Source organism: Muntiacus reevesi, chromosome 19 (assembly GCF_963930625.1).
Source record: "Muntiacus reevesi chromosome 19, mMunRee1.1, whole genome shotgun sequence".
Classification (NCBI taxonomy): Eukaryota; Metazoa; Chordata; class Mammalia; order Artiodactyla; family Cervidae; genus Muntiacus; species Muntiacus reevesi.
In genome coordinates, this window is record NC_089267.1 from 36,827,401 (window position 1) to 36,847,738 (window position 20,338).

At 34.8% G+C, this 20,338-nt stretch overlaps 1 protein-coding gene across 3 annotated transcripts in view; it reads left to right on the top strand.

The window, feature by feature from the left end:
* Window positions 1-20,338, top strand: part of REV3L (REV3 like, DNA directed polymerase zeta catalytic subunit) — a 175,499-nt gene that overhangs the window by 94,552 nt on the left and 60,609 nt on the right. For all 3 annotated transcript variants that reach the window (XM_065911638.1, XM_065911639.1, XM_065911640.1), the window contains 6 exons: window positions 464-701; window positions 6,428-6,570; window positions 7,229-11,399; window positions 14,571-15,484; window positions 17,253-17,332; window positions 18,642-18,767. In XM_065911638.1, coding sequence (XP_065767710.1) covers window positions 464-701; window positions 6,428-6,570; window positions 7,229-11,399; window positions 14,571-15,484; window positions 17,253-17,332; window positions 18,642-18,767 — 5,672 coding nt within the window. The remainder of the gene's footprint in view (window positions 1-463; window positions 702-6,427; window positions 6,571-7,228; window positions 11,400-14,570; window positions 15,485-17,252; window positions 17,333-18,641; window positions 18,768-20,338) is intronic.

Consider the following 20,338-nt stretch of genomic DNA (forward strand, 5'->3'; position numbering starts at 1 on the left):
GTTATCCTGTGAGCTAAATAAACTTCAAATGAGGGATAAGGTGTTCACATGTTTCACTTAGCATTAATTCATATGCTTATTATATATTTTATATTTATTATGATCATTTGTGATTATATTTCATTTAGTGCTCCTCAGCCTTACTTAAGCAGTAAGAGCTTGAGCAGCTTGTTAACATGCAAATTCCTGAGTCTTGCCTCAGAAATTCGAATTCAGTAGATGTGAGATGGTGTCTTAAGAATTTTCTTCTTAATAAGGACACAGGACCATTCTAGTACAGGTGGTCCAAGGGTCGCACTTTGATGGAAGAACTATATCAATACATAAATCTCTGTACCAGCTGCATTCTTTGAGCATGTGCCAGCATATATGATTCTTATTGTTTTATATATAATTGATCTGAATTATTGAATTATTTAGAAAATTTAAGTTATTTGTTGGCAATGCTTTACTTGTTTTGTAGTGGACAGTAGTCCTGATGAGGCTCTGGTACATCTTCTTGCTGGTTTGGAAAATGACGGATATCACAGGGGAAGAAATAGGATGCCATCACAGTGTCGTTCCTTTGGAAACAGTAAAAATCCTCAAAATAGCGATGATGAAGAAAATGAACCACAGATTGAGAAAGAAGAAATGGAGCTTAGTTTGGTGATGTCTCAGAGGTGGGACAGCAATATTGAAGAACACTGTGCCAAGAAGAGGTAACTTTTTAGTTGTTTCAGTTCCTTTAGTAACTCTGTCATTATCAGTGTTCTTTAGTCAGAAATTCTTACTGTTATTCATAATGAAAAGCACCGTATAACCTAAATTGACTTAAATCTCCTTTAAAAAGCCTTGTTTCTAATGTGGAATAACTTCATATTCCAAATGAAATGAAATTTTGTACATTTAAAAAGATTAAACCTAACTTTTTCCCCCATTATTATTGACGTATAAGACATACATAACTCTATGAATTTTTTATGTACAGCATAAAGATTTGATTTATGTATATTGTGAAATGATTACCACAGTAGTTTTAGTTTACATCCATCATCTCATAGATAAAATAAAAAGAAATGGAGATATTCGTGTGGAATGTAGAAGGATGGCACAGTTGGACCTATTTGTAGGGAAGCAATGGAGAGGCAGATATAGAGAAAAGACTTAGGGACACAGTGGAGGAAGGAGCGAGTGGGATGAATTGAGAGAATAACAGAAATATATACACTGCCAAATGTAAAACAGATAACAGCGGGAATTTTCTGTGTGACACGGAGAGCTCAGCCCAGGGCTCTGTGACAGCCTAGACAAGTGCGGTGAGATAGGAGGTGGGAGGGCATGCCGAAGCGAGGGCAGTCACCTGGGGGTGAGTCATGGTGATGTATGGCAGAGGCCAACACAGTACTGTACAGCAGTTGTCCTCTAGTAAAAGAGGAACAAAACAAGAAATGGGGGATTATTTCCTTGTAATTTGAACTGTTAGGATTTACCCTCTTAACTTTCATATATGTCATACAGCAATGGTAACTATAGTCACTATGTTGTGCGTTATATTGCCTAGTCTTATTTATCTTGTAACTGGAAATTTGTATCTTTTGACCACCATGCTTAAATTCATGCTCTCCACATACACCTAACTTAGAAATCATCTATTTATGTACACAGTATCAATATGTGTGTCCTAAATAGGACAAAATAGAAGTGCCTCCTTATCTCAGAAACTGAAAAAAGAAAGCCCACTTTCTGATATTTTGTTGTTAGTTGTATAGAGATGCAATTAATTTCTTTATATTAATTTTGTACCCAGCGACTTTACCACATTCACTGATGAGCTCTAGTAGTTTTTGGTGGTGTCTCTAGGATTTTCTGTATGTAACATCACATCATTTGCACACACTGAGTTTTACTTTTGCAATTTGAATTCCTCTTATTTTTCTTCTCTGTTGTGGCTGAGACTCCCAAAACTATGTTGAATAAAAGTGGCAAGAGTGGGCATCCTTGTCTTGTTCCTGATCTTAGAGGAAGTGTTCTCAGCTTTTCATCATTGAGTATGATATTAGGTGTGGGTTTGTCATGAGTGGCTTGTATTATGTTGAGGTATGTTCTCTCTGGACCACAACAAACTGGAAAATTCTGAAGGAGATGGGAATACCAGAGCACCTGACCTGCCTCTTGAGAAACCTGTATGCAGGTCAGGAAGCAACAGTTAGAACTGGACATGGAACAACAGACTGGTTCCAAATAGGAAAAGGAGTACGTCAAGGCTGTATATTGTCACCCTGCTTATTTAACTTATATGCAGAGTACATCATGAGAAACGCTGAGCTGGAAGAAGCACAAACTGGAATCAAGATTGCTGGGAGAAATATCAATAACCTCAGATATGCAGATGACACCACCCTTATGGCAGAAAGTGAAGAACTAAAGAGCCTCTTGATGAAAGTGAAAGCGGAGAGTGAAAAAGTTGACTTAAAGCTCATCATTCAGAAAACTAAGATCATGGCATCTGGTCCCATCACTTCATGGGAAATAGATGGGGAAACAGTGACAGGCTATTTTTTCAGGCTCCAAAGTCACTGCAGATGGTGACTGCAGCCATGAAAAAAGACACGTGCTCCTTGGAAGAAAAGTTTTGACCAACCTAGACAGCATATTAAAAAGCAGAGACATTACTTTTCCAACAAAGGTCCATCTAGTCAAAGCTGTGCTTTTTCCAGTAATCATGTATGGATGTGAGAGTTGGACTATAAAGAAAGCTGAGTGCTGCAGAATTGATGCTTTTGAACTGTGGTGTGGAGAAGACTTTTGAGAGTCCCTTGGACAGCACGGAGATCCAACCAGTTCATCCTAAAGGAAATCAGTCCTGAATATTCATTGGAAGGACTGATGCTGAAACCGAAACTCCAATACTTTGGCCACCTGATGTGAAGATCTGAGTCATTTGAAAAGACCCTCATGCTGGGAAAGATCGAAGGCGGGAGGAGAAGGGGACGACAGAGAATGAGATGGTTGGATGGCATCACCGGGAGTTGATGATGGACAGGGAGGCATGGTGTGCTGCAGTCTATGGGGTGGCAAAGAGTTGGACACGACTGAGCAACTAAACTGATGATGCTCCCTCTATGCCCACTTTCTGCTGTTTCCATAATAAATGGGTATTAAATTTTATCAAAAGCTTTTTCTGTATCTGTTGAGATGATCAGATGGTCTTTATTCTTCAATTTGTTAATGTGGCGTATCACATTGACTTGTGAATACTGAAAAATTCTTGCATTCCTGGGGTAAATCCTACTTGAATATAGTGTATGGTACTCTGTGTATTGCTGGAGTCATTTTTAAGTTTTTGTTGAGGATTTTTGAATCTATTTTTATTAGTAATACTAGCCTGTAATTTTCTTTTTATGTGGTATCCTTGTCTAGTTTTTGCATCATTGTGCTGGTGGCCTCATAGAATGAGTTTGAGATGATGGCTATTAACTAAAACTATTTTGGTAATCATTTCACAGTATATGTAAATCAAGCCTTTATGCTGTGCATCAAAAATTCATAGTCGTTTGTGCCAATTATATCTCAGTAATAATGGAAAAAATAAAGTTATGTTTAATCTCTTTAAATGTTCCAAAATTTTAAATATGACCTCGATCTCATATTTAACTTGCCTTCCTATACATATCTATCTGTTGTTAAACTTTCCTAGTTTGGGCAGTGTTATTATTTATCTGGAGACCAGAACACTTTTTAATTGGCTTGCTTGCTTCTAGTTCTGCTCCCCTATAATAGGAGTGACAATTATGATTATTAAATGAACACTTCATGGGCATTTACAAAGGGAAGCAAAGAATATAAAGACCCTTTATGAGTTCAACTCATGCTCTACTGTCTTTATATCTTTTCAAAATATGGCCACTTAGGGAAATACAATAATCATATTGAGTCTTAATTTCAGCCAGATGTTTAACAAAGTCCTACATAACATCCTTATCGATAAGAAAGATGGTAGTAGTGACTGATTAGGTGGGTTCATAGGGAACTTGGATGATTTTGCATTCAAAAACCACTTAAATGCTTGCTTTGTGCCAAATGTCATGCTTGATTGAATTGAGATTGTCAGAAACATTGGAGTTTGGTAATTCATTGGATGACAGAATATAGGTTCAAAAATATCTTGAAACTGAAAAGATAACCTAAGGAGGTGTAGAGTCATAGGTTTTTTTGTTCAATCAGTCAGTTTCACAAATATAGACTAGATAGACCTACAATTCATTCTAGACTTAAGAGTTTCTGTGGAAAAGCCATAAACTGTACTTTATTAAGAGCACAGTAAATCTGTAATGTTGTGTGATTGCCAAAATAGTGAATTTAATTATTGACTACCAGATGTACCTGGGGGTAACATTTAGTAGTCTGACAGATTTTGGATTTTATTAGTAAAATAATTACAGTATTTATTTGATGTGTTGAAATCTTGCTATAATAACTTGGGTTGCTTCTTTTATATTTCAGCAAAGTTTGTTAGCTATTCGATATTTTTATTTGATTGATCATGTGGCATTAATGAAGCATTTTTCTTATCTCCATTTGTTTTACTTTTGTATTTGTTGTTCTTTCATTGTTTTCTTTTGATAGTGTCCCTTTGATTCTTACCTTCAATCTGTTATTAGCATTTCTTCTACAGTTTCTTAGATTATACCTGGTTTAACTATTTAAATTTTCATGCCCATGTTAAGTAGATACGCATTCAAATATGTAACATTCTTGTAAAATCACCATCTTCTTATTTCCAGTAGTGCCAACGTGTTTAAAATAATAGACTTCATTTATCCCATAATGGTTTAATGTTTGTGTATTCACTGACTGGATCATTTCTGTGAAAATCATCCTGAGGTTAACCTTGGAAAAAATTCTTGAACATTTATAAAAGTATATTAGAGAACAATTGAAAGAAGTATAGTATATAGAATGGGAGTCATTTAATTTCTGCTTGTATATTGGATATTATATTCTGTCCCAAGTACCATATTTTAAGCATACTGAAAAAGTAAAGAGAAAGAAGAAGAACACTAGAAGGATTTGTGAGCACTGTCACTTTTAAAGAACAGTGGAAAGAATAGATAATGTTTACTCTAATTAGAGAAGAATTATGAAACTAATGATAAAAATGCCTTCAAATATACGGAATTTAGATAGATGGTGGCGATAACCCTATATGCAAAACAGAAAAAGAGACACAGAAATACAGAACAGACTTTTGAACTCTGGGGGAGAACGTGAGGGTGGGATGTTTTGAAAGAACAGCATGTATATTATCTATGGTGAAACGGACCACCAGCCCAGGTGGGATACAAGAGTCAGGTGCTCGGGCCTGGTGCACTGGGAGGACCCTGAGGAGTCGGGTGGGGAGGGAGGTGGGAGGGGGGATCGGGATGGGGAATACATGTAACTATATGGCTGATTCATGTCAATGTATGACAAAACCCACTGAAATGTTGTAAAGTGATTGGCCTCCAACTAATAAAATAATATTAAAAAAAAAAAAAAAAATGCCTTCAAATATTTTAAAAGTTATCATGTGGAACATAGCATAGATATGCTACATATGGCTACACAGGACAAAGGCAGAAGTGAAAGATTTTTGTATGATATAGGGAGAAAATTATTAACAGTTTGAGCCATTAATTTTATTTGGGAAAGGTTTAATGGAAAAATTATTCTGCATATAATAAAGTAATATTTTCAAGACAAGTGAAAGAAAAAGGTGTGGGTAGAAAGTAAGTTTGCCCATCCAGATGGAAAGGAAAATATCAGGCTATGATCTAGTGAAAAATGTAATTGATAGGAGATAGAACTTATGAAGAGTATCCATCTGGACTTCACAGTCCATCTCCATTCCTCAGTAACCCTGCTTTTATAGCCACTGCTGGGATTGACTCAATACCTATGCTGCTTCCTAACCTATCTATCTGACCCCTTTTCTCTTTCAGCCCTGACCTGAATATCCCCTGGCCTTTTTGTTTGTTTTTTTTAACCATAATGTAGTAATTGTATATCTATGGAAACTTCTTAGAATATCCCAAGATGCTACCTTTTTAGAAATTATCAGTTACTCACCTAAGCTGTTATATGTGTATATTTAATGATAATATAAAGGGGACAATATAAGGAAGGACATAACTAGATATGGTAATCCAAGATATTGTGGAACTGTGAATATAGGAATGATGGTATCTTCTAGCTCACATGAAAGGAATTGTAAAGTCTATTTACAATAACTTTTGATGGGGCATGATACCAAAGCAAAGTAAATCTGCTTTTCTTTTTAAAGTTTTAATTTTCAGATCTGCTTTGTTCAGTTTTACTAGTATAGTGTCAAATTAGGCAAATTATTTGAGTTTGAGATCCTTTTTTCTAATGCTCATACTCACTGATGAATCTTAATATTCCCTAGATCACTGTGCAGAAATACCCATAGAAGCTCAACAGAAGAAGATGATTCATCTTCAGAAGAAGAAATGGAGTGGAGTAATAACAGTTTGCTTCTAGCCAATCTTTCTATACCTCAGTTAGATGGAACTGCAGATGAAAATAGTGGTAAGTAAACTAGTCTATTGTGAGCATTTTGTTATTTAGGGGCTGAAAACATATTTGATTTTGGAAAATGTAATCACACACTCTACACAGTTGGCTAAGTGAGACTATGACAGTACTGTTAGATTTTGTCCTTCTCAAGGATGTTTTCTTTTGAGAGAATGTAGATAAAGTATGTTTTTTCTCATTTCTAAGAGGATAGCTTTTATCAATCACTGATTAGAGCTTTATATACTTTAATCAGTTTATCATAACATTTAAGCATAGAAAACTATAAGAAATATGCTTAGCTTATTTAAAGTGATAATGCAAAACAAGAGTGATAATGCAAAGATGTGTTATTTTATATGGAAACTTTCCAAGGCAATGAGATTTTTTCCCTTATTCTCTCAAAAAGCATGAATATTGATACCATCTGTTTTTAACCAAAGGCATATGTGTTTAAAATAATGACTAATAGTCGAATGTAACTAACTCTCAATTATTCAGACTAAGATTTCATCCTAATGATAAAAACGGCCTTTCTGTTGAGTTAACTGTTTTAAACATACAAATGTAATTTCATATAATTTCTTTCATGGTGATAGCATCATGATATAGGAAAATATTTTAAAAATTAGAAGAGTTGAAGTGAAGCACATGCTTTTTTCCCTCATTTCAGACAATCCACTGAACAATGAAAGTTCTAGAACCCACTCTTCTGTGATTGCAACAAGCAAGCTATCAGTAAAACCTTCCATCTTTCACAAAGATGCTGCTACATTAGAACCCCCATCTTCCGCTAAGATCACCTTTCAGTGTAAACACACAAGTGCCCTTTCTTCCCATGTTTTGAACAAGGAAGATTTAATTGAAGACCTTTCACAGCCAAGCAAACTAGAGAAAAGTCTAGATCATTCAGTCACTTCTTTTACAAATGAAAGCACTTACTCTATGAAATATCCTGGATCTTTAAGCAGTTCTGTCCATTCAGAAAACTCTCATAAAGAGAGTGGCAAGAAAGATGTCCTCCCAGTATCTTCCTGTGAAAGTAGTACTTTTGATTATGAAGACGATATTCCATCTGTTACCAGACAAGTACCAAGTAGAAAGTATGCAAACATTAGAAAAATTGATAAGGATGCCCCTTTTATACATATGAGCCGTCACACTAATGAAAGTACATTGGGCAAAAATTCTTTCAACTTTTCTGACTTAAATCATTCAAAGAGTAAATTATCCTCTGAAGGAAATGAAAAAGGAAACAGCACAGCTCTGAATAGTTTATTCCCTTCATCATTAAATGAAAATTGTGAATTGCTGTCTTGCTCAGGTGAAAATAGAACTATGATGCATCCTCTTGATAGCATTGCTGATGAAAGTGGACTAAATAAACTTAAAATTAGATATGAAGAATTTCAAGAACATAAAACAGAAAAACCAAGCCTCAGCCAGCAAGCAGCACATTATATGTTTTTTCCCAGTGTTGTTCTCTCTAATTGTCTCAGTAGGCCCCAAAAACTCTCTCCTGTCACATATAAACTACAACCTGGCAATAAACAGTCCCGGTTAAAAATGAATAAAAAGAAGCTTGCAAGTCATCAAGAGACTTCTACCAAAACTGCTGAAACTGGATTCTCAAAAGATAATTGTATACAAAATAATGCTTGTAATAGTAATAATTCTGAGAAAGATAATGTATTGGCTAGCGATTTAATTAAGGTCACCCGTGGAACTTTTGAAAATAAAACATCTACAGACAGTTTTGTAGACTGTCACTTTGGAGAAGGAACCTTAGAAACTGAGCAGTCCTTTGGATTGTGTGGAAATAAATATACCCTTAGAGCCAAACGCAAGGTAAATTATGAGAACGAAGATAGTGAGTCAGGTTTTGTAACACACAACTCAAAAATTAGCCTACCTCATCCCATGGAAATTGGTGAAAGTTTAGATGGAACTCTCAAATCTCGAAAACGCAGAAAAATGTCTAAAAAGTTGCCCCCTGTCATCATAAAGTACATTATTATTAATAGGTTTAGAGGGAGGAAAAATATGCTTGTGAAACTAGGAAAAATAGACTCTAAAGAAAAACAAGTAATATTAACAGAGGAAAAAATGGAACTGTATAAAAAACTTGCACCTTTGAAGGATTTTTGGCCAAAAGTTCCTGACTCCCCTGCAACCAAATATCCCATTTATCCATTAACACCAAAGAAAAGTCACAGAAGAAAATCAAAACATAAGTCTGCTAAGAAAAAAACTGGTAAACAACAAAGGACAAATAGTGAAAATATTAGAAGAACTTTGTCTTTCAGGAAAAAACGGTCACATGCTATTCTTTCTCCTCCCGCACCATCTTATAATGCTGAAACCGAAGACTGTGACTTAAATTATAGTGATGTTATGTCTAAACTAGGTTTTCTTTCTGAGAGAAGCACAAGTCCCATAAACTCTTCTCCACCTCGCTGCTGGTCTCCCACAGATCCAAGAGCTGAAGAAATAATGGCTGCTGCCGATAAAGAAGCAATGCTTTTTAAGGGTCCTAATGTATATAATAGTAAGACTGTTAATTCCCGTATAGGAAAAAATAGTCGAGCAAGAATGCAGGTTAAGAAATCAAAAACAAAGCTTGTTAATCCCTCTACAGTTTCTAAGAAAAGGAACAAACGAAATCAGACAAGTAAACTAGTAGATGATGGAAAAAAGAAACCAAGAGCAAAGCAGAAACAAAAAACAAATGAGAAAAGTACACCAAGAAAGCACATAACATTAAAGGAAGAAAAACTAAAATCTCAAGCTGGTACTGAAGTTAAGTTTGTGCTGAAACATCAGAATGTGCCTGAGACCTCAGATAATTCTGGAGGCTCTCAACTACTTTTTAAACAGAAAGATGTGTCTTTAATCGGCTCTGCTATAGATCATCCCCTTTCTGCTCCTATCCCCACTGGAATTCATGCACAACAGAATTTATCTGGCTGCTTTTCTTCTTTCCTAGAAAGCAAGAAACCTGTAGATTTGCAGGCATTCCCCAGTTCACGAGATGATGTGAATTCTTCCGCTGTTTGTAGTTCTTTAGGACCTGGAATCTCAAAAATTAATGTTCAGCGATCTCATTGTCAAAATGCTATGTTTGCTCTAAAAGAATCAAGCTTGATTCAAAAAAATATATTTGACCTTTCAAACCATTTGTCTCAGGTAGCACAGAATACACAGATGTCTTCTGGTATAATGTCTCCAAAGATAGAAGAGAATGCAAATATACAAAAAAGCTATTTGTCATCTCTTGGAAAGTTAAATGAATATCGTAATTCCCTAGAATCAAAGCCAGACCAGATGTATGCCCCTAATTTTTTGCATTGCAAAGATAGTCAGCAGCAGATTGTGTGCATGGCAGAACATTCAAAGCACAGTGAAACTTGTTCTTCAGGAAATGTAGCTTCAGAGGAAAGTCAGATGCCTAATAATTGCTTTGTAACTTCTTTGAGAAGCCCGATCAAACAAATAGCTTGGGAGCAAAAACAAAGGGGTTTTATTTTAGACATGTCAAACTTTAAACCTGAAAGGGTAAAGCAAAAGCCATTGTCAGAAGCAATTTCACAAACCAAAGCACTTTCTCAATGTAGGAATCGAAGTGTGTCAACACCTTCAGCATTTGGTGAAGGACAGTCTGGCCTGGCAGTTCTAAAAGAATTGTTGCAGAAAAGACAACAGAAAGCACAAAATGCAAATAGCATACAAGACCCATTATCTAATAAACAGCAACCAAACAGAAGTATCTCTTTTTCTCTTGAGCATAATAAATCAGTTAAACGAACACGATCAGTAACATCTCCAAGGAAACCTCGAACTCCCAGAAGTACAAAACCTAAAGAAAAAATTCCCAAACTTCTTAAAGTAGACTCTCTAAATTTACAAAACTCTGGCCAGTTGGATAACTCCCTATCAGATGATAGTCCCATCTTCTTTTCAGATCCAGGTTTCGAAAGTTGTTATTCACTTGAAGATAGCTTATCCCCTGAACATAATTATAATTTTGATATTAATACAATAGGTCAAAGTGGATTTTGTAGTTATTATTCTGGAAGTCAGTTTGTCCCAGCTGATCAGAATTTGCCTCAGAAGTTCCTAAGTGATGCAGTTCAGGATCTTTTCCCGGGACAAACTGTAGAAAAAACTGAGTTTTTAAGTCATGATAACCAGAAATGTGATGAAGACAAACATCACACCTCAGACTCAACTGCATGGATTCGATCTGGTACTCTGAGTCCTGAACTGTTTGAGAAATCATCCGTAGATAGCAATGAGAATCATCGCCACAATCAGTGGAAAAATACCTTTCATCCTCTAACAACTCGGTCTAATTCAATTGTGGAGACTTTCTGTATCCAGCAGTCAGAGAACTGCCTAAATGAAAAGTCCAGATTGAATAGGAGTTCAATAAGCAAAGAAGTTTTTCTCAGCCTCTCACAGCCAGGAGGCTCAGACTGGATTCAGAGTCATACCAGAAAAGAAATGGGGCAGTCTCTTGATGCAGTCAGTACTTCTTTTACTACAGTACTATCCTCCCCTGATGGTGAACTTGTAGATGCAGCCTCTGAAGATTTAGAATTGTATGTTTCAAGAAACACTGATGTGTTGACACCAACTCCGGATAGTTCGCCGAGGTCTACCAGCTCTCCCTCGCAATCTAAAAACGGCAGTTTCACCCCTCGAACTGCTCACATACTGAAACCACTTATGTCCCCACCAAGTAGGGAAGAAATTATGGCAACTTTGTTGGATCATGACCTTTCAGAAACCATTTACCAAGAACCATTTTGCAGTAATCCTTCTGATGTACCAGAAAAGCCCAGGTAATCAGAATTATTTTTCCCCTTGGGTCACTCTGAGTGATGGTAATGTATATAACAAAATTTGGTAACTGACTACTACTTTCTCTGTGATACTCTAAGTATATCATTATGAAAACACTTTTGTAATTATGGACATATTAAAAGAATTCACAAACTGGGTGGATGGTTGTACCCAGAGAAATTTATTTAAGTTGATCAGTGTTGGTCTTCACCTGTTATTTTGTACTGCATCAACATTACGGGATTAGAGACTGTCTGTGACACAATGCCAAGAAGGATGTCATAATACTTTCATAGTATTATCATTTTAAAGATAGTATTTATTTCTAAAGTGGTAAGCTTTCATAATTTTAAAAAGAACTTTGTTTTTTAAAAATGTTTGAAAATAAGCATACATATGTTTTAAATACTCAGGATATTTCTCTAAATGAAGATTGTTTTAAGTTGTTTCTGTTACATATGTTCTCTTTTCATATTGCCAGCATCTTCATTCATATTGATACTGTTGTTTGTACATTTATTAGGGGTACAAGATGGACTTTGATTCCCCTCATCTCTTCTTTTAAGAATCTTTTCAGAAAAGTGATAGAGAGACAGATCCATGCACACACACAACCAGTAGCAAAAGGTGAAGGTTTATAAATAGACCACAGCCCTGGCCTATTTATAAACCAGTAGTTAAGTAGGTATCCTGTCCTGCCTGCATCACCAAGGTAGAACATATCTGATAAGAGCTAAATTGGGGGACAAGGCTTAATCCAGAAAGTTTAAGGGATTTACCTAATCAGTTGCAGAGAGAGGCAGTTCATTTCAGCCATCCAGTCAGAAGCGGAGCAGAATTTCCAGGAGTGCTGAGGCAGACCCTGCTTACTTAATCTAAATGATGGAAAGAGATAGGATGTGCCAGCAAAGGCAAGAGGCCACACTGCATGTATGCACTGACCTTGAGCAGCACTGTGTTCCTCACCCTGCTGAAGCAGACAGTAAATGCCAGGCTTTTTACCCAGCAGATTAGCAGTAGTTTCTACAAGAGCCCATTTAAGAAAGGGGTGAGAAAAAGTGATCAGAAACATAGAGTAGAAGTTCCCTCCTCTAAGGACTTGAAGTGAAAGGTAGAAACTCCCTCACCCTACCTCACCCCTGCACTGCCTAGCACATAGTTTATGCTGTTCTTTTGTGCCTGGTACCCACATTTGGTTTTTTAACATGAATGGAACTCTATTTCACTGTCAGAATATATGAACGTATGTTCCTTAGCCATTAGTTTCCATTATTTTGGGGACTTTGACTTTACCAGTAGTGATTTATGGTATATTTTTTCATCTATATTTTCTTCCTTAGCCTTGCACATCTTCTTAATTCTTAGTTAACTTGTGATGTCCTAGTCATTTACTCTGTGTTACTATTAATTGTTGTCCAACTTTGGCACTTGTACTGCAGCTGAAATAAAAGGATGATAGTCATTATATTTGAAATTTGTACCCTATGCAAATTTTTCTAATTAAAAACTATGTATTCACTGTAGAAAATTTAGGAAAAGAAGAAATAAAAATGACACCATTTCTCTACCTAGTAACAACCATTATTAATATTTTAATGTTTTCATTTTTAAGTATAGTTTTTATTTTGTTTTATTAATGTGTTCTTACCATAGTCACAATATTATGTTGAAATTGATTCACTCACCATTATAATGTAAACATTTTCCACATTTATGAGTGCTTGAAATATCATTTTAAATGACTGCATAATATTCTATCATGTGCATATTACTAGACAGAAATGTTGTTCTCTCTTTGGCTTCTATAGAGAATTATGTGATACCGTCTTCATAAAGCTTTTCTTGTATTTTGGAGTCTTTACTTAAAACTCTCAAAATAGCATGACTGAAAAATTTAAGGCTCTTGATATATATTACAGCATGAGTTGTAACAGTTAGCATGCTGCTGAAAATATTCAAGAAAGCTGAATTTTCCACACCTCAGCAATTTTTGCTTATCTTTTACTTCATTATGATCTCTGTATTAGTAATATTAGAGTTGGGTATAGTCACATATGTGTACTCATTTCCTTCAATAACAATAATTCTTCTGATTTTTCATAAAGCTGCCAGGTAGGTGCAGGGAAGGTGCTAGTCCTGATTATGTCATTAACTAGTAAGAGCTAGAATCTTTCCATATATAGGGGGAAAGGAAATGTGGTAACTCTAGTGCTGTTCCTACAGCTCCAATCAAAAATAAGAATTCAGTTTATTGAGTTTTATCTAGAAAGTGACCAGGTCTTTTGGGAAATCATGCCCTACAAGAAGTAATTGAAGAAACTTTAAGAATGATCTTCATACTCATGAAAGAGATACCATGAAGAAGAAAAAGAGAAGTATGTTGCTGCAGAAGGCATAAATACATGACCTATAGATATATTAGAGAACGAAATTTAGCTTAATACTTACAGTAACTTTTAGAAACTAAGCCGGGTTTCCTTTTAATTAGTGATTCTTCACATGCATTAGTAGCATTTAACCTATGTGCACCCTGCCAACTGCTAAGTTCTTGTGTTAGTATTAACCTTTTTCATGTAAAGGGGAGAAAGAATTACAGTTTACATCAATTGTGTGTGATTTTTTTTTAATGTTTGAGGGAATTTGGCAGGGTATAAAGACTTGTTTCAACGGACAGGCTTTGTTAGACTGCTGCATAGAGAGTAGGGAATGTATAGAAAGGTTATAGATAAAATCCAGGGTATAGTCTCTGATGATAAATTCTTCCAGCATTTTTATTCTTATATGGTGACAGTGGAAAGTTATTTAAGATGAATAGAGGGAAAAAAAAAAAAATGAATAGAGGAAAGGAATCAGATGTGTTTGTACCATCTCCTTGAAAAGAAGTCTTCATTGGACACTTTCTTTCCCTCGTATTGATGATACTTTCCAAAGGAATTTTAATTTAGTAGTCATATACCTGTTAGAAAAAGCATATCGAGACTAAAGATAGAATGTACCTACATAAAATATATGTTTGTGGAGGTTGGGGCATAGGATGTGGAAACAGAAGAAAGAAATAGGCATTTTTAAAACTCCGAAAAGAACTTTTAAAAATCTCTAAGTTAAGGAGCTAATATTTTGGTAATTTTTCTTTGAGACAAAGTAGTTGTTCTAAAATATGTTGTTTATAGGGAGATCGGTGGACGGCTTCTCATGGTAGAAACTCGACTTCCAAATGATCTGGCTGAGTTTGAGGGAGACTTTTCTTTGGAAGGACTTCGTCTGTGGAAAACAGCTTTCTCAGCAATGACTCAAAATCCAAGACCTGGGTCACCCCCTCGCAATGGCCAAGCAGCTGTCAATAAAGGATCAAGTAATAATCGTAAAATGGCTGAAGATAAAAAAATTGTGATCATGCCTTGCAAATGTGCCCCAAGTCGACAACTGGTTCAGGCATGGCTTCAAGCCAAAGAAGAATATGAACGTTCCAAGAAACTGTCTAAAATGGAGCCAACTGGAGTTGTAAAATCTGCTGAAGACTTCAGCTCTTCAGTTAATCCAGATGACAGACCTGTAGCGCCTCCAAAAATGGATACAACTCCACATATACTCCCCACTACAGCACATACCAAGGAAGATGTTGACAATTCTCAGATTGCTTTACAAGCGCCAACCACAGAATGCCATCAGACTGCAAGTGAAAGTCAGACGCTGCCACTAGTTGCTTCCGCAAATGATGCTGACAAAGATCAGGATGATGACGGTGACTATTCTATTAGTTATAGCTCTCCTGATTCTCCAGCAATTCCCCCTTGGCAACAGGCAACATCCCCAGATTCCAAAACATTAAATGGAGATGACAGACCCTCATCGCCAGTAGAGGACCTACACTCTCTGACTATTGAAAACTTACTAAAGCCCATAAAAGATAGTGTACAGAAGAGCCCCTGCACTGAGCCCCAGGAGCCTCTAGTGATATCCCCAATTAATGTTAGGAAAAGAACTGAGATATGTGAATCACTTTGCCTTCATAGTACACCAGTCATACAGAGAAAGCTCCTGGAAAGGCTTCCTGAGGCAGCTGGCCTTAGCCCTTTGTCAACAGGTAAGTTTACAAATAACAGAGTCACCATAGAGCTCTTCAGATACCAGAAATGAAAGCATCTTTGACTGTGTAATGAAAATTAGAGCTGTTTAGATGTAATTTAGCTCAGCTAATGAGAGATGGCTCTTTTATCATGTCTTAGATATCATCACATGATACCTTTTTTATCTTTCTGCTGTGAAATATACTCACATCTGTTTCCATCCTTTCTTCTTGCCTTCTGGGTAGAATGTAGGAGCCCTCTCAGAAACCTTATCTTCTCAACTTAATTTTTCCTACTGGCTTTGATTTATATCCAGATATTTCCCACCCTGTAAAACAGAAAACCAAACACCTATCTTGACCTTCCATCTTTTAGCCTCTACTCTTTTTTCCTCTCATTTAAAGCCAAATTTCTTAAAAGATCTAATTTGACAGCTCTATTGCTTTACATCCTACTCATTTGTCAGCCCACTCTAAACTGGATTCTGTCCCCATCAATTCACCAGTATGGATCTTGTGAAGATTCTCTATAATCTTCATGCAGTGGATGTTTTTCAGTGTTTCTATCACATGTCCTCCAAGCAGCCATTGTTCCTATGACCACACCTTCCTTAGAGCTTCTTCTCCCTTTGGCTTTACCCCTACTCCTCTCTTTTTTTTTTTTTCCCTCTGTTTCTTCCTACTTGCTTTCCTTTGAAGTGTACCTCACATTCTCAGTTATTATCTAAATATTGTAGTTTATTAAGGCTTAGCCTTCAGCTTTCTTTACTCTGTGTTCTCTCCCTCAATGACCTAGTTCCTGCCCACAAAATTGATAATTCACAAATTTAAATTTCCAGTTCAGAATTCTCTTTTAAGCTTCAGAACACTATATCCAGCTACCTTTGGCATTTCTACTTGAGTGCTCAGAAGCACCACAAGGTCAGTATTTTTTTAACTTAGTTTATGATCTCATTGCATCCATTCACTACCAATCACCTAGCACGCTTTATACACACACATACATGCCCACACATTGAAAACTATTCCTTATTTGAATGGACAGTACCACCAGTTCTTCTGTCACTGAGTTACGCAGGTCAGAAATAGTGGTCTTATTTATAATATCACCTGATTCCCTCACTGCCCATCCTGTGGTTTTCACACTTCTTTGTTTCCTAAATTACCCAAAACTCTCTAACTTTGTCTCTGGTACTACCAAGCCCTCATTTCTCACCTGGGCTTCTACCCTAGCCTTTTTATTCACCCTTAACAATTTCCAGTTTTTTTCTTTGGTAATCAGGGAAAATTCTCTCTTTTCCTAGTTAATTTCTTTTCTTTCTTCGGATTTTAGCTCAAAAAAGCCCTCCTAATTCCCTGACTAGATAAAATTTCTCAATTATCTTCTGCTTTCTTTTCTATATGTTTTTGATCAATGTCTGATTCTTTCTCTAGATCTCACAAGGGTACAAGATTATTTTTTTCTTCATCTTCATATATACTTGATAAATCAGTGAGTGAATGGATTAAATGATTCCCTAGGGTAATAACTGAGGAATAAAATTCAACAACTAATTTCTAAATGTTTTTATTTAATAGTACAAATATTAAAAGTTATTTTAGTGTGGGAATCACAGGTTTGAATCAATTTCATTTTTAAATTGTGTAATCTTTGTGAAGAATTTATAGGACAATACTCATGAATGGTATCTGAGAGTTGGAACAACAAAAATTTAAAAAAAAAAAAAAAACACACAGAAGCAGGCAATGTTGATTTGTATGTTAAATATAAAATTTCTTTCTGCAGAACCAAAAACCCAGAAATTGAGTCATAAGAAAGGAGGTAATACTGACGCTCTTAGAAGAGTACTCTTAACACAAGCAAAGGTAACTATGCTAAACATATTTAAAGATCAGTGGAAGATCCATTCTTATTCTTGGATTTCAGTTAGATAATTGATAACTTTGTGTCTCAATTTTTTAATAATTTTATTATATTTTTGCATCATTTATTTACATGTCTTTGAGACAACAAGAACTTGCCTAATTAAAAAAATTTTTTTTTGTTGTTGGGATCTAAAAGATTCTTATATGTAAATACAAATATTACAGAGAAAGTGAATATGATAGCCAAAATGTGGATTATGAGGATACAAATACATTAACTGATTACTGGCAAAATCAGAACAGTCCAATGACAGCAGAGCTCAAGTAAGTGATTTTTGATCCCACCAAAAGTATATCCTTTTTCTTGGTTTATTACTTTTTTCTCAAATATAGCATTATTGATTTTTCAGTTCATTTTACTAAGTATCAAAGGAAAGCAACATTATTTATTACCAAAACTCTGAAAAATCATAAATGTCTTTATTCAAATACTAAAAATTGTTGTAATACTTAACTGGAAATACATGGTTATGTGAAAAAAGTATTCATTAGACATGTATCCTTAGAAATATATGATAGAGATCACTTCTGTATTGACCACTTCTTGTAAATATCATTAACTACATAAAATATATTTTAGTATTTCTATTTTGAGATTACAAATGCTTTTTAAAACTATCATTTTAAAATCAGTATTGAATTAAAAGTCATATATTAAAAACAAGTATGAGTGTACTATGAACATAAATCAACACTTTCAGGAAAATTATTAATGGATTTGGAAATCAGAATATATATATATATTTTTTTTTTTTAATAGATTGTATTCTTTCTAACCCCTTGAAAATTATGCTTTAGTTTATCTTTCAAATACATGTTGTATTAGGGTAAAATACAAACCCACAATTTTAAATCTTTTATACATTTTAGCCAGACTACTTGAAAATATATTGTTTGCTTGCTTGTCATGTTTCCAAGAAAGGTCAAGATAAATGTCCATGTGGTACAAATGTCAGCTCTCTACAAAGCTATTATTTTCAATATTTGGGGTTTGTAAACTCAAGAATCAATATATGGTTGACTTAGATTATATCAAATATTTCTACATATACCAGGTGTGGTATCTTGAGTTACTAGCCTGAAAAAAATGCAAATAAAATACTTAAGTTTCTTCTTTTATTTAAGGAGATGGTACTAGTTTATCATATATTACTAAATGCATAAAGTTGTCTAAGCAGAAATAAATAATCAAAAGAAAGGAAATGATTGCTCATTATTTTTTTCTGGCTCTGTGTGTTTTTTTTAATAGAATCAATTTGCAGCAGTAAATACCCCAAAGAAAGAAACTTCTCAGATTGATGGACCATCCTTAAACAATACTTACGGTTTCAAAGTCAGCATACAAAACTTACAAGAGGCGAAAGCTTTACATGAGGTAAAACTGCAACAGTAAGGACACATATACGCTATATACCTTGAGTGTGTTTTATTCAATGGTACAAGTACAGAAATTTTTTACAGGGAGAGGACTAAATTGAATTCTATACCTATTCGTCTTTATCTTGTTCTTATTATCCTTACTATTTTATGTGTTTATATGAAACAGAGAAACTTTTAAAGTAGTCATCATTTATTGAGACTGCTTTGTGGTTTCACAGTTTTCTCAAACCTTATACCTGAAGTTTTTAAAAAGAAGCTAAAATTTAGAAAACGTTTCTCTGGTATTTGAAACTCTGTATATTACTCTGGGATTGTTATATTACCATGTTATATCACATCCCAAATGTGATACCTACTTGTATTTTCTGTTTGGTTGATTTAGTGGATTATTGCTTGTACAATTCATTTGTTCATGTAATCTTTATAACCCAGTTATCTTCACAGCACAAACCATATGCAAAGACTAGGAAGCTATCTTGAAAAAAATGTACATTCTTACTGGAGAATATTTATGAATGGTTCACTGTAAATTTATATTCACTGTTAATTTATCTGTCTTTACTATAAATATTTCTGTAAAGAAGACAACTCAAAACATGTCTGATTGGCAAGGAGGTGAAATTAGAATATATTTTCTTTGTTTATATGTGTGCTGTCGGAATGGTAGCTACTAACATCTTGGTTATTGAGAATTTTAAGTTTGGCTTACGTATCTAGGAATTAAATTTTAGATTTCATTTAATTTTTAGTAATTTATTTCCATTGCAACTTCTGCAACCTCACTGAGATGTGCTATAAATGTAAAATGCATACTGATTTCAAAGACTTAATAGGAAAAAAAAATATGAAATACCTTAGTAATTTTTTATATTGATTACATGTTGAATGGGTAATTTTGATATATTGATTAAGTGAAAATATTTTAAAATTAGTTTAACCTATTGTTACCTTTTTTAATGTGAGTACTGAAAAATTTTAAATTATGAATGTGACTTTCATATTTCTTTTGGTCAGTACTGGTTTATACAGTTGTTTTATGTCTTTGCCCTTATAGCAGAGAATATGATTTTTTTGGTTGGGTTTTTGGTCTCCAGTAGGTTCTGTCTTCTGAGAATTGGATGAGTTGACTAAGAAAAATTTAAATATTGTCTTCACTTTTACCCTAACTTTGATCTAAGATTTTTACTTTTTTAGAATTAGATCAGGACAGTCTCGTCTCCCTAGTAGTTTATTTGCACATTTCTTCATTCAGCAGAATTTATTTAGTTCCTGTTTTATATCGGATCCTATACTATCCCCTGAAGCTCAGATATATTAAGTAACAAGCTCAGGAATGTTTATCTTATCAAGTACACACCCAAAATTCAAAAATTAAAGAAAATATTTTGTAAAAAGTATTTATCAAAGCAAATGTGATAGACCTTAACAAAAAGACTTGTTGCATTTGATTTTTTTGTTATTATCTGAAAAAACATATTTTCCTTCTTATACTGTTGTTTTATTCTATGTAACCCTATTTCAGAATCTTGGGCCTTCTTGAAGTTAAAATCTCTTTGAAGGTCTGGC